The 14,552-nt window shown below is 34.9% G+C and overlaps 1 protein-coding gene across 1 annotated transcript; it reads left to right on the forward strand.

Moving 5' to 3' along the window:
• The first annotated feature begins 1,294 nt into the window (after positions 1 to 1,294).
• Positions 1,295 to 4,260, forward strand: LOC107808120 (palmitoyl-monogalactosyldiacylglycerol delta-7 desaturase, chloroplastic). The gene is made up of 5 exons (XM_075256637.1): positions 1,295 to 2,015; positions 2,105 to 2,245; positions 2,340 to 2,480; positions 3,658 to 3,764; positions 3,863 to 4,260. The coding sequence occupies exons 1-5, from the start codon at positions 1,449 to 1,451 to the stop codon at positions 4,062 to 4,064; spliced, it is 1,158 nt and encodes a 385-aa protein (XP_075112738.1). The 5' UTR covers positions 1,295 to 1,448; the 3' UTR covers positions 4,065 to 4,260.
• The last annotated feature ends 10,292 nt before the right edge of the window (positions 4,261 to 14,552 follow it).

The following is a 14,552-nucleotide window of genomic DNA, read 5'->3' on the forward strand; positions in this document are numbered from 1 at the left end:
TTGATATGGGACATGAAACATTTTGTGCATATGCAGAGGATAGAGAATTTTTTATTTTGTTTTATGTACTTTTAAATTTGTTAGTCAATTGGCATTACACACACCTATCCCATGACGCAAACAAACAGAGAAAAAAAAAAACATTTCAAGATAGTTCAGTGAGCCAAGGGAGAACTTATCCAAATTGCCAAGCAAATTAAAGGGAGAAAAAAGAAAGGAAGAAATCTGATGTATTGGCCAAGACCCAAGAGGCACACTTACTGATTAATTTTGTACTATTATGTCATCTGGAAATTCCTACACCGAGTTCTTCTCAAGAAGCAACCAATTTACCATTAAAAGCAATTCCAAAATCTTCATTAGGCACCAGATTTCAGCTGGATTATGGAAAAGTTTGAGTCTCTCTCGCTCCCTGAAGCAGGTAGGCCTAGGTAAAACGGTATTGAGAACTAATTCAATGAAAGCAAGTCATTTTTTCAGAAATGTCTATCCGAAGTATTAAACAAATTGGTTAAATTCCAAGATCTTCAGGGTTGAACAATAAGCAGTTATCTGTGAATTGTCTATCCGAATTGAAACATTTAAGCACATTGAGTCATATACAGATCAAGAATGTCCTTTAATAAGTTAAAATAATTCGGAGCAAAATACCCACATATGTATATATAGCGGAGGGACTAGCATTACTACAGGGATACACTTGTTGCAGCCGTTGCTGCCACTGTGCAAATATAGAGAGACTCTTTCTGAATAAGATAACGTAGCGTGAGAAATATAGAAACGCAACCACACGAACAAAAAAATAACTTAAAAGACTTTGCAGAAATATCTCTAACACCACCTGCCCCAGCCATAAATTTTCTGTCTAAAAAATCATGGGAGAGCATAGGTTAAATTTCAGCTCAGACAAAAATTATAATCTTCTAATAAGTGAAGCATATACATATACAAGCTTGGCCACCACTAAAGGATAGCTCGGTGTATTAAGTTCCCGTTATCTATGAGATCTAGGAAGAACTGAACCATAAGAATCTATAGTAAGCAGCCTTAACCTGCATTTCGGCAGGAGTCTGATTTCACGGCTGGAACCCATTATTATTTAATTAATAGCTCGGGCACCACAATTATTTAATTTTTTTAATTAAAAAAAAAAGACACAAAAGACAATCGTTTTCCCCCGTAGGCGTCAAGTTCTGGCCCCGCAAAAATCTACTATTGTATCTGCGGCCTCTAACTAACTAAATTTCCAATTATCCCAAAATCTTAAAAGCCCCACCGCCTTATCAGTTATATCACCTTCTTTGCCAAGTTGGCTCTCCGTCTGTATGTTGCACTTGAGGTGTTTTCACAGCGTAAAATCTCCACCATAAACTCCTTTATACTCTAAATTTTCCCTTTTCAACTATATAAACCAAGCAACCCCAACCAAATAATTGCCAAGCCCAAAAATGGCCCTCTTTTCACCACCGCCGTCCAAGTCTAAGCCTTACCCATTTTCGCCGCTTCCTCAACCAATCCATAGGCCGGCGAGAAGCTTCTTGTCTTCTCAACCAACAAAGAATGTACATACCCTATCATATAAGACAACAAAAACAAGCGTACTTAACAAGTGGAATGGCTATAGACTGGAAGGAAAAGTTAGAATTAGCAGAAGAGTAATGCCAATTGTGAATGTAGCGTCAACGTCGGTATCAGAAAATGGAAAAGAATCAAACTTTAACAGAATTCTGTTTTCTGATGTTGTGGTTAAGCGGCCTAGGGATGTACTTTTTGGTAGGCAGTGGAATTCAGTGGATTTGGGCTCAGCTGCTGTGGTTGTGGCTATGCATTTGCTCAGTCTATTAGCACCCTTTACCTTCAATTGGGCTGCTGTTGGAATTGCATTTGGCTTATATATAATCACTGGACTTTTGGGTATTACTCTTTCTTTTCACAGAAACTTGTCTCATAGAAGTTTCAAACTTCCCAAATGGCTAGAATATCTTTTTGCCTATTGTGGTGTCCAAGCACTTCAGGTAAATTAAAAAAAAAAAACATAATTTTTTCTAGTATTTGGCTTTTTAATTTTACAGTGGTTTATGTTTGTTGATTTGTGTGATTGTAGGGAAATCCAATTGATTGGGTGAGTACTCATAGGTACCACCATCAGTTTTGTGATTCTGATAAAGATCCTCACAGTCCTATTGAAGGATTTTGGTTCAGTCATATGAGTTGGATGTTCGATACTGACACCATTGTTGAGAGGGTAAGCACTTCATTCTACAGTATCTTTACATATAGTACTATAAAAGATAGAAAATTCTCGTGTATTCATTGTGTATGTTCTTTTTAATGTGTAGACAGGAAAGCCCAACAATGTGGGGGATTTGGAGAAGCAGCCCTTCTATCAGTTTGTTCGTGACACTTATGTTTTCCATCCTGTTGCACTTGCAGCTCTGTTATATGCAATGGGAGGATTTCCTTATATTGTTTGGGGCATGGTAAGTGCAGCTTTTAATTTCTTCCTCTGCACAACTGCGCGGCTCAAGTATATGCGCGACCTAAAGCCAAAGTTTAATACGACGCCTAAATTTTTTTAAAAAGTTATAAGAGATGCTCTTATTTAATGTCTATTCTTCTAGCTTTTTGAGATAAAGAATTGTTAATAATTCCTTTTTAATTGATTATATAGCAAACTCATTTGATCTTTTTTGAGATATTGTAAATTTTAGATAAGATTTTATAGAGCAATAGAAGTAGAACTATTGGAAGCTTAAATTTCTTGGAGAAAGAAGGGGAGGAAGAATATTAAAGAAAAAGAGAGAAAATATGTAGGGTATGAAGAGATTGGGGAAAAAGAGATTGACTTTGACAAAAGAAAGGGAGAGTAAAATTTTTACCCGCTATTCTAATGAAGGAGTAAGAAGTGAAAATTGAAACGTTGGAAAAACTATCCATCTACCCATGTTTAAGTAAGTCAAATTATTATTTTATTTATATATGTAAAGAGTTTTCTTTCCTTTTATATTAAAAACTTTACTTTTGTATTAAAAATACTAAATATTATTTTTTAAATACCTATAAAACTATTATTTTTAAAAAAATAGGGCCCTCAAATTTGGGGCTAAGAGACAAGTCTTACTACTCAAAACATCAAAGCCCTGCTGCATACAGGGAGAAACCTTTCATTTTCCCCTTTCAACAATTTGGAAAAAACTATTAGAATAGGGAAAAGGGAGATTTGGTAGATAAAATTTACTATGTATTTTCCACTTGCACAACGTTGAAGATTGAAATACCATATATGCAAATGAAACTAAAAAATTTAGGTAGGTCTGGCTTATGAGCTCACCGTTTTGATTTGTTTCTATTTAGGAGGACTGGAACTTGAATTAGATTGGAGAGCGCGATAGGAACTCTAAATAGTTGTGTTTGGGTATTTATAACAATATTTAGCAAGTATTATTATCTTTTTAATCTCCCAATATGTTTATGTGTCTGCTCGCCTAACTCAAGTTGTGAGCCAATGTTGTGTAAGACAATCTGTTCTTAGGGTCCTTTATTTTTTTCATAAACGAACTACAGGACAAGCTTATTCAAGTGTGAATTCGTTGCTATTATGCATATGGTGCAACAAGATTTTGAAAATTCATTTGCTAAATTTGCTGGGGCATGCAGGGGGTGAGAATTGTGTGGGTATACCACATAACTTGGCTGGTAAATTCAGCATGCCATGTTTGGGGAAAGCAGGCGTGGAATACTGGTGACCTTTCAAGGAACAACTGGTATGCATCGTTAATTTTTTATCGTTCGTGTATAAAAGTTAGTTAAACTCATCCAATTTTTTCAACTCCGTCAAGATAATTGATTTGATCCAATATAGGTGGGTGGCGTTGCTTGCATTTGGAGAGGGTTGGCACAACAACCACCATGCGTTTGAGTATTCGGCTAGGCACGGCTTAGAATGGTGGCAACTTGACATGACTTGGTATGTAGTGAGGTTTCTTCAAGCTATTGGATTGGCCACTGATGTCAAGTTGCCAACTGACACTCACAAACAGAGGCTGGCTTTAGCAGACAGTTAGGACAAAATACAATATTGTTTGAGGTTCAACTTCGTCGATGTGTATCACATGAAATTAAGATTTTTGAGTGACTCGTTGCCTACTAATGTAACTAAGGTGAGACTATACATTGAGCACACGGGTGAAGCTTCTTTCTTCTACTACTCATTTTGTAACCACATTTGCTCAATTACTAGCACTTTTGCCATAGTTTCCATTAAAGTTGATAGCTGTTATACTATGGAAAATTGTCAGTTGGATGGGGCTTAAAGAGTCCCTTTAATTTAAGAAGCAGATGTTTATGCGAATGGCGGCTCGTAGCATTTGCCAAAGGAAATTAGGCTTGCTAACATCATAGCATATTCTAAAATGGGTTGCATAGGTTAATGAGGGGATTGTATTAGAGATCATATCTTAATTGTATGTCTGCATGCTGATGACAATATGCTGAATTACACCGTTAGTAAATAACAAAATGGTTGTAACAGAATAAATCCCAACGAATAAAGAATGTATTTTACACCGTTAGTCTTGAGAATATCAGGTAAATTTTAGAAATGATCAACAAATTGGGAACCATACACAATTTCTGATTAAAAATACATAGATTCATGTCTTTAATACATGTCTCAGTTATTTCCTGCTTATCTTTTATACTTATCTCCCTAGGGAATTTTCTGGAACTACTATTGTTTAGTGGCTATTAACTTTTTATAGCTACCATATACATATTTACTTTCTATAACTATTATTTAGTTGTTACGCGACTCTATTCGTTGTATTCGCGCTACTGTATTCATGAATACAGTAGCAGAATTTCCCTAAAAAATAGGGGAGTTCAATTGTGCGACTGTATTCGGTGTATTCGTGCTACTGTATTCATGAATACAGTAGCGGAATTCGCGTAAAAAATAGGGGAGACCAGCTATTTAATAACGGAAATAGAATCAATTAGCATGTATCACTCCTACTTTAACTCAACAAAATTAATTTTAAATAAATTTTGCTGCTATGCGACTGAATTCATTGTATTCGTGCTATTGTATTCATGAATACAGTAATAGGGGAGTCCAGATGTGCAACTATATTCGTTGTATTCGCGCTATTGTATTCATGAATACAGCAGCGGAATTCGCGTAAAAAATAGGGAAGTCCAGCTCTTTAATAACGAAAATAGGATCAATTAGCATGTATCACTCCTAATTTAACTCAAAAAAATTAATTTTGCATATATTTCGCTGCTACGCGACTTTGTTTGTTGTATTCGCGCTGTTGTATTCATGAATACAATAATAGAGGAGTCCAGATGTGCAACTGTATTCGTTGTATTCGCGCTACTGTATTCATGAATACAGTAGCAGAATTCGCCTAAAAAATAGGGGAGTCCAGCTGTGCAACTGTATTCGTTGTATCTGCGCTATTGTATTCATGAATACAATAGCGGAATTAGCGTAAAAAATAGGAGAATTAGGCTATTTAATAACGGAAAGAGAATCAATTAGCGTGTATTAGCAGAATTCGCCTAAAAAATAAGGGAGTCCAGCTGTGCAACTGTATTCGTTGTATCTACGCTACTGTATTCATGAATACAATAGCGGAATTAGCGTAAAAAATAGGAGAATTAGGCTATTTAATAACGGAAAGAGAATCAATTAGCGTGTATCACTCCTAACTTAACTCAACAAAGTTAATTCTACATAAGTTTCGCTGCTACGCGACTGAATCCGTTGTATTCGCGCTATTGTATTCATGAATACACTAATAGGGGAGTCCAGATGTGCAAGTGTATTAGTTGTATTCGCGCTACTATATTTATGAATACAGTAGCAGAATTCTCCTAAAAATAGGGGAGTCCAGCTGTGCAACTGTATTCGTTGTATCCGCGCTACTGTATTCATGAATACAGTAGCGGAATTCCCGTAATAAATAGGGGAATTAAGCTATTTAATAACGGAAAGAGAATCAATTAGCGTGTATCACTCCTAATATAACTCAACAAAGTTAATTCTACATAAGTTTCGCTGCTACGCGACTGAATTCGTTGTATTCGCGCTATTGTATTCATGAATACAGTAATAGGGGCGTCAAGATGTGCAAGTGTATTAGTTGTATTCGCGCTACTGTATTCATGAATATAGTAGCAGAATTTGCCTAAAAATAGGGGAATCCAATTGTGAGACTGTATTCGGTGTATTCGTGCTACTGTATTCATGAATACAGTAGCGGAATTCGCGTATAAAATAGGCGGAGTCCAGCTATTTAATAACAAAAATAGAATCAATTAGCGTGTATCACTCCTAATTTAACTCAACAAAATTAATTCTACATAAATTTTGCTGTTATGCGACTGAATTCGTTGTATTCGTGCTATTGTATTCATGATTACAGTAATAAGGGGAGTCCAGATGTGCAACTATATTCGTTGCATTTGCGCTATTGTATTCATGAATACAGTGGCAAAATTCGCCTAAAAATAGGTGAGTCCAGCTGTTTAAAAACGGAAAGAGGATCAATTAGCGTGTATCACTCCTAATTTAACTCAACAAAATCAATTCTACAGAAATTTCGTTGCTACTATGCAATATTCCTTGTATTCGAGTGACTGTATTTATAAATACAATGAGGTAATCAAGAAATAGGGTGTATACCTTTGTATTCAATTCGACTGTATATATTGTATTCAATTCACATATATTTATTATTCACTATTATACATTGAATTCAATATACCGTATTCAATTCAACTGTATTAAAACAACAAAAAATTACAAAACACAATGATATTCGGCTGTATTCAAAAAATACAGACCTTCAGAATACATAAATACATGCAAAAAATAATGTATTTATATAAAAATACAATATATTTGAGTGTATTTGTACAGAATACAATATATTTGTATCATTGTACGTGACTAAAAAAGCAAAGAAAAGAAGAAATCTTGTCGGATATGGCTTTTTTCTGTCAAGCAAAATACTGTATACATTGTATCAAAACTAAAAATGGAGACGAATAAAAATCCGGCCCTCAAATCTTCTCTGGCATAGCTAAAGCCATGGCCAGATTTGTTCGCCTAAGAGGGTGAGCCAATAATGGATGATGTTGCCGACGATTCTAACATCGACGATCAAAATTGAGTGCCTTAGTGGGTATACCTCGTGTAACCCTCTTCGGAGTTGTTGAATCAGCCATTGCAGACGAAATTTGAAGTTTCTTCCTCAAAGCCTAAGAATGGCGAAAATTTTAAACAAAAAAGTGAAGAGAAAAAGAAGAATGACATAGTAATTTGGCGTGAACCGGCCAAAAGCTTTACCAATTACCACTAACTTTTAGAGCAAAAAAGTTGAGGATCAATTCTGAGAAATTTGTTCCTACGATCCTGTTGTGAGAGAGAGATTGTGGAGAGAGAAAGAAGAAAAATCTTGCTACGATTTGAGAGAGAATGTGTGTTAACTGAAAGAAAGAGAGAAAATAATATAAATAGCGTATTTCACGCCTATATAGCAGTGTATACAATAAATACCTATTTTGCTATAGAATATAAAAGGTAACTATAGATAATAATATTTTAAAATAATTTTGATTTATAATAAATAAGGAATAATAATTTGCTATAGAAGCTAAATTTACTATATTTATAGCCCACTCATTCTTGGAGCAGAGGTTGCTTAGTTTCAGTAATGGGCCTTACAGGGGATTAAATCAGTAAAAATTGCGCGGGGCGTCCTATTTGGTCGCCCCTATTTAACCTATACCCATTTTTTAAAAAAAATTTAACTTGTACCCACTTTTAAAATAAATTCAGCCCCCTTTCTCCTCTTCCTTCCCCTTTTTCCTCATCCTTCTAATTTTTACCTTTTATGTAATACGTATTTATTTTTGGTGCTCAGCACACATTGAAACAATTTATGTTTGATTTAAATGTACATCTGTATTCTGTAATATAATACTTTTGAAGTTGTTGTTCTACTCATAATAAGAATTTATGTTGAATACGCTTGCATATTGATAGTTCTTTATCTTTATCAGGTAGGTTTAGAAGAGAACTTGTTTAAAATAAAATTTGAATTCAAGAGTATTAATAATTAAGTAAGCAAGAAATAACTGGAGTTTAAAATTACAAAACAAAAGCTAAAAAAGCAGAAGCTGAAGAAGAAAGAAAAGAACTGGAACACACAAGCACTAGAAAGAAAAGAGAACTAAATAACTTCAGCTCTAGAGCTGAAGTTCGTCAGTTACAAAACAAAAACTTCAGATCTAGAGCTGAAGTTATTTAGTTCTCTTTTCTTTCTAGTTGATCAACCGTGAAACACCAAAAACAGTAGTGATTTCCTCAGACTTCAGCTCTAGAGCTGAAGTTTCCTAGTTAGGATACAAAAACTTCAGCTCTAGAGCTGAAGTTTCCCAGTTACAACACAAAAACTTTAGCTCTAGAGCTGAAATTTCCCAGTTACAACACAAATACTTCAGCTCTAGAGCTGAAGCTTACAAACAAAAACTTCAGCTCTAGAGCTGAAGTTCGACAGTTACAAAACAAAAACTTCAGCTCTAGAGCTGAACTTCAGGCCCGGCTACTAGAATGCTGAAGTTTTGCGTGATTGTCTTTGCTACTTCAGCCCCGTCTGCTAAAGTTATGCAAAAAAGCGGGTACGCTTATAATTTTTTTGCAAAGCGGGCACAAGTTAAAACGTGACACAAAAGCGGGTATAGATGCAAATGCCCCATTAAATCATGGGAATCTTACATAAATGTATCAAAAATTTCAACTTATCAATCTTTAGCCATTAATTATAGACTTATCAAAACTAACCAAGCACATATAAAAATAGAAAACACAAATCAATAATGTTCTTTCTCTCCAAGAATCACACGCAAAGATCTCCTTCCTTATTTTTAAGCATGATCAGCAATAGTAGATGCAAGACGAAAGGAAAATTTTATGGATGAGTTAGCAAACAAGGTGATGAAATACAAAAATATATATATCTAGTATACAAAATTACAAAAATCTTAGCAAAAAGGGATATTTGTCAATGGGTATGGTTGAAACCCACTAAAAATATATAGGCGAGTCAATATACAATTTTTGAGAAAGAATGGAGATGATTAGACTGATTTGGTATCCAAACTCGTAGTTAAAATTGAGTTCAATAAATTCTTCTGCGACACATGTATCATACACACGAGTATATATGGATATACATGTGATACACATTTGATAGAAATATGATACATATGTGATACACAAATGATGCACAATGTGGTACACATCATTTTTTTCATGTTTCATCTTCTATTTCGAATTTTCAATTCAAACCACCTCAAAACTCCACCAAGTCATTAAATAACCGAGGTTCAAACTCCTTAAGATGTACCAATCTATTCTAATGATACACACACACAAAAAAAAAGCAAAAATTAACCATTTTTGGCTACAAATAGCTAATTGGCTAATATTGGTAACATTTGGCTAATATTAGTAATATTTAATGAATTGGCCAATTTTTGAAGTAAATTACTTATAAATGGACATAGTTGGTAGTTTCTCTTAAATCATTTATACGTAAAAATAGCATGAGCTACCTAGTTTTCGGGCTAGTAATTAAAAAATAACTAGCATTTGCAAAGTCATTGAAAAATAGTCACTATTTTATATGGAGATAAATCAAGACAAAAATACCCTAGCTGAAACACGGAAAGTTCCAGCACAATATTCTGGATTATAGAACTTTCACGTTTAAATTTTCAGTATATTCTGTTGGAACTTCAATATATTATGGAATGAACTCCAATCACATGCGAAAAAATTTGAGCTCCGGCATATTGTGGTGGATTTTTTCGGATTTTTAAAGGATATTTTTATTTAGATTTTATTTTTACCTGAAAGAGTGGCTAAATTTCAATTATTTTTGAAACTATGGCTAAGTTTTAATTACTAGTTATAAATCACTAAATCAGGCTATTTCACCCCCCCCCCCCCTCCATTTGTACGTTTATTTGCGCATTACAAACTTAAGGACACTTCAGTGCTCCAGAAGTCTACAAATTGCAATCTGTAAATTCATGTTATCTTGAAGTTGTTTACTGTTAGGCAATGATTTCCAAATAAGTTAGTGACAAACAAACTTTCCCCAATGGATAACATTCAAGAAATCAAATTCTAGAGGTATCGGACGTCAAGCTCAAAGATTCTGTTTTAAGCTCTATTTTTGCATTTTCAAACGAATATCTTTTTGTTCTATCAATAATTTCTATTTGCATTATATTATGGACTTTTATTTTGAAAATACTCGAGCTTATAATAAAAATTAGATCTTTAAATGATGGAAGATTAGCAATTGAAGTTATGTCCATGTATTTGAATACTAATTTGTTTTTGTCAAAATGAAAATTACATTTAACCAAGTAAGCGATTTACACAAACTAGCCTTTAGATTCAAGGGCTAGAATGTGCAAAAATAGCCAAAACTAATCACTAAAGACCTATGCCTTGCTGAAACAATTTGTAGCTTAAACTTTTCCCTTTTAAGGGAGGTTATCCCTTGACATCATCTACCCCTAACAGGGATGACAATTCAAATTAACCAACACATTCTTCCATCTAACACATTCTTAAAAGAATTACAAAGCATCTAAAATAAATGAAGCTCTCTTTTTTCGTGAAAACACATTTTGTTTTTCTCTTAATTAACAGGCAGTCGATATAAATTTCATTAGTTAAATGATTGGATTTTTTTTAGAAATAAAATATACTATTAATATATAATACAGTTATGTCAATTATTTTGAATATCCTGAAATGAAATTGGTGTCATCCGATCAATAATAATAAAGAAAATACTTGCTTTTGTCCAAATTTCACTATTGAGAGAAAAAAAAGAATAGTCTGTGGCTCTGTGCTCCGTCCTTTGCTTACAACTTAACTATGCGATAGTATACTGTAAATGACAGGCGTTCTCGTCACGATCCATTGATATTTAATCATTTATCACTCTGATTCATTTTTAAAAAAGAAAACTATAATTAACTGCCCGCATTCTCACAAATGAAATTATGATACTACCTTGGATTATTGTAGAATATAGGTAGACAAATAATTTCATTAGCTATTGAATTCTGTATTCCACTCATAAGAGGTAATCAGGCAATAAAAAGGCAAAATAATGGTGATCTCGAGCAATGTATCAATGCCACTGTCAAGTACAAACGTGACATGAAGAGGATGCCATTGTGTCCTAATTAACAACTTTTCGGTAGCGCACGAATTATTAGATTATTGATTAATTAACTAATGTTTTGTATACATTTGGAATTTCAAGGCCAAAAGACAACATAAGTTGGGTATAATTATAAAATAACAATAAGCAACAGTTAGAAAGTTGTATTTTGAAAGTAGTAATTAACGCCTACAGTAAATAAGCACGGGAGCATAAAGCATGATTATGAAGTCTATGCATATTAAAAAATTCGACAAGCATTTTGGGTATGGACGTCTTCAAAAGTTCTTTATTAATTTTAAAAACCAAAGTTTGAGGGTTCATCTTCCGAGCTCTCAAAGTTTGCTAATGTAATTCCAAGCGTGCAGTATTTTATAGAATTTCCTGGAGGAAGAGACAGTTTCAAAAGTGGGTTAATTAATTTAACACTGGATTAAAGTATAATAAACAATAAGAATGTTTGTTCGGTTATCTATGCTGTTATGATTTTTAAAAGATTTGTTAATATAGAGACCTGGCATACGTAATTGCTTACTCAGATAAGGTCCTCTCATATATTTGTACTTGCTAAATTTTACAGAAATTAGTGTATAAAAGATTATTTGTACTGGAAAAATAAAAAACCAAAATGTTAATCACGCATTTATGATTAATACAACATTGTATACCAAAAAATTCTTTTTACTAACCCAAAAATCAAGTTGGCGCTTCCAGAAGAGCTCATTGAAATTAAGGGGTCGTTTGGTACGTTAGATAAGCAAAAAAAATTAAAATAAAAATTTAGTACCGTCCTATATCTTCTTTGGTCCAAAATTAATACAGCATGCCAAACAATCAATAATAACTAATACTAAAATAATTAATTTCAATATAACTAATCACAACATAATTAATTCCAGCTTAACTTGTCTTCAAAATCAAACAATCCCTAAAGTTAATGAAAAAATATGAAACTTAAGTAACAAATTGCTATGTTGCCTATATTAGTAGAGTATTTTATGTTTTTAACCCCAATTTTTCTTTTCTTTTTCCTTACTCCGTCTCCACTGCCCTCAGCAAGAAAAAACAAGGCACCTAGTGCACTCCAGCAGGGAGCAGGACCCAGATTGCCACGTGTTCAGTAGAGCTGTTACATAGTAAAGAACATGCTCCAACAAGTGACTGTACCATGTTTACCGGGGGACTAGCTGAACAGTGACCACAAAAATGCTTAGCCCAAACTCCAAGGTTTGGGCATGGGATGATGGACTTGTAGAGAGGATGGTGGCATAAACAAATAATTCTTTTTGCACTCGAGAAAAAAGAAAAAGCAAGTAAAGACGAAATTAGGAGTCAGATGAAAAGTGTGAAACCACACTCGTATGCAGTGTAGGTGTGGGTTTTGGCAGTATGTAGAGTGAGTATAAAGGTATGGTAATGTTCTTACAAATTACTGCAGCGCTAGCATTTTTTTATAGCAGGTAAAAGGAGGTGAGGAAATGACAGTCACTGGGTAGCAGTGAGTTGTCGGGTGAAAGGGAGAGAGAGGAAGCTTAAGAAACAAAGAACGCCGCATTTGACAGCAAAAGAGGACAGCACGCGGGAGGTGAGGTGACTGACTAAGTACGGGTATAAACAAGTTGCAGGTCGCCACTCACCACCCACCATATAACCAGCTACACTACCAACGCAGTGGCAGCTATTACTAGTACATTTCAAAAACGCCTGCGCCACCCTTAATCCTGCGGTTACAGAGTCTCTCTATGTAATGTAGACCATCCTGAGTAGGAGCTTTGGTCCAGTTGATTCCCCACATTCACCTCGATTTTACCCTCTTTCCCGTACCCAATTACCAGTCTGATTGAGAAATTGTGCTTGAATAGTTTGAAGTACTCGTATTTGAAAAGGAACAGTTGGTTAAAATCTAATTAAAACTTGAAACAATGTGAAACGAAACACTAGTGCACGACCAAAAAGTACGAGACATTTTGTTAAATTAATTAAATAAGAAAATAAAGGGTAAATCCCCGTTAATGACAATCAATTCTAGATGTGAGATGGATAACATAAATAGAAAAATATAGTTGAGTACAAATGTTAGCGCTAGTTATGGATGAATCTAATAGTATGAAAAAGATCATATATTAAAAAATATTAAATGACGATAAAATGTAAATAAAGGAGAAGATTCACCCAATCTTGAGTGAGGCGGATCCCCTTTCATTTGACAAAGATGAATGATAGACAAATACAAAAATCTTAGGGCCCTTTTAAGATCTGATGGGGAGTGTGGGATAACAGATCATCTAATCTCTTTGGAGAGATGTGTTTTTCTTTTTTTCTAGAGATAGAGAGTCTGGCCCTCTTTTTGAAAAGTCCACCCTTCCTATTTATAAGGGATATACCTAGAAAACCCTAAAAAGTACAATTAGAAGGAATATCCAGTAGAATATTCTCTTTGAAGATTACAAAGCAAAACTAGCCGTTACATCTATCTATACTGCTCAACCTCGGCCTTGTTGATGATCACTGCTCGACCTTGCCTTATTGATCACTACTCGACCTCGGCCTTATTGATCAATGCTCGACCTCGACCGTATTGATCAACACTCGAACTCGGCAAGACAGCTCAATTAGATTCACATGTTACTCATAACAAATATCTCCGTATGTTGAATTTCTCTAATTTGATTTTAACCCATACAGTTAGTCCCTCCGCTTATCAAGGTCGTCTTTTGGCCGAGCTCGGTGAGCGGATTTTATTAATCGCAGTTTGAGAAATTCGGATGGGGAGGTCGAATAGTGAGGATCGCGGCTGAGGGTGTCGATCTTCAGGTCCAAGTGGTATCTCTGCGGGCTGAATTTGAGTAAAGTTCGACCAGGGCCAATGACTCGAGTGATGAGTTGATCGAGAAGACAGTAGAGTTGGAGAAGGCCAACGATGCCAGGATGGCAGCTTTGGCAAGGAGGGCGACATCAGAAGAGGTCATCCGCGTCCTCAGATCTGAACGGGCGATTTGGCCCTTGTAAAATGCCTTATCAGGTAACCCCTTTAATTTGGAATACTATTTTAGCTACTTCTTTCTGATTCTATTTTTCGAGCGAGCTCGAATCTGAATTCGAGCGAGGTCGAATGCCGATTCGAGCGAGGTCGAATGTTTAATTCGAGCAAGGTCGAATGTTGACTCGAGCGTTGTCGAATGTTTAATTCGAGCGAGGTTAATTGTTTAATTCGAGCTAGGTAGAATGTCGATTTGAGCAAGGTCGAATGTCCGATTTGAGCGAGGTCGAATGTTCGATTCGAGCGAGGTC

This window comes from Nicotiana tabacum, chromosome 6 (genome assembly GCF_000715075.1).
Source record: "Nicotiana tabacum cultivar K326 chromosome 6, ASM71507v2, whole genome shotgun sequence".
NCBI classification, from domain to species: Eukaryota; Viridiplantae; Streptophyta; class Magnoliopsida; order Solanales; family Solanaceae; genus Nicotiana; species Nicotiana tabacum.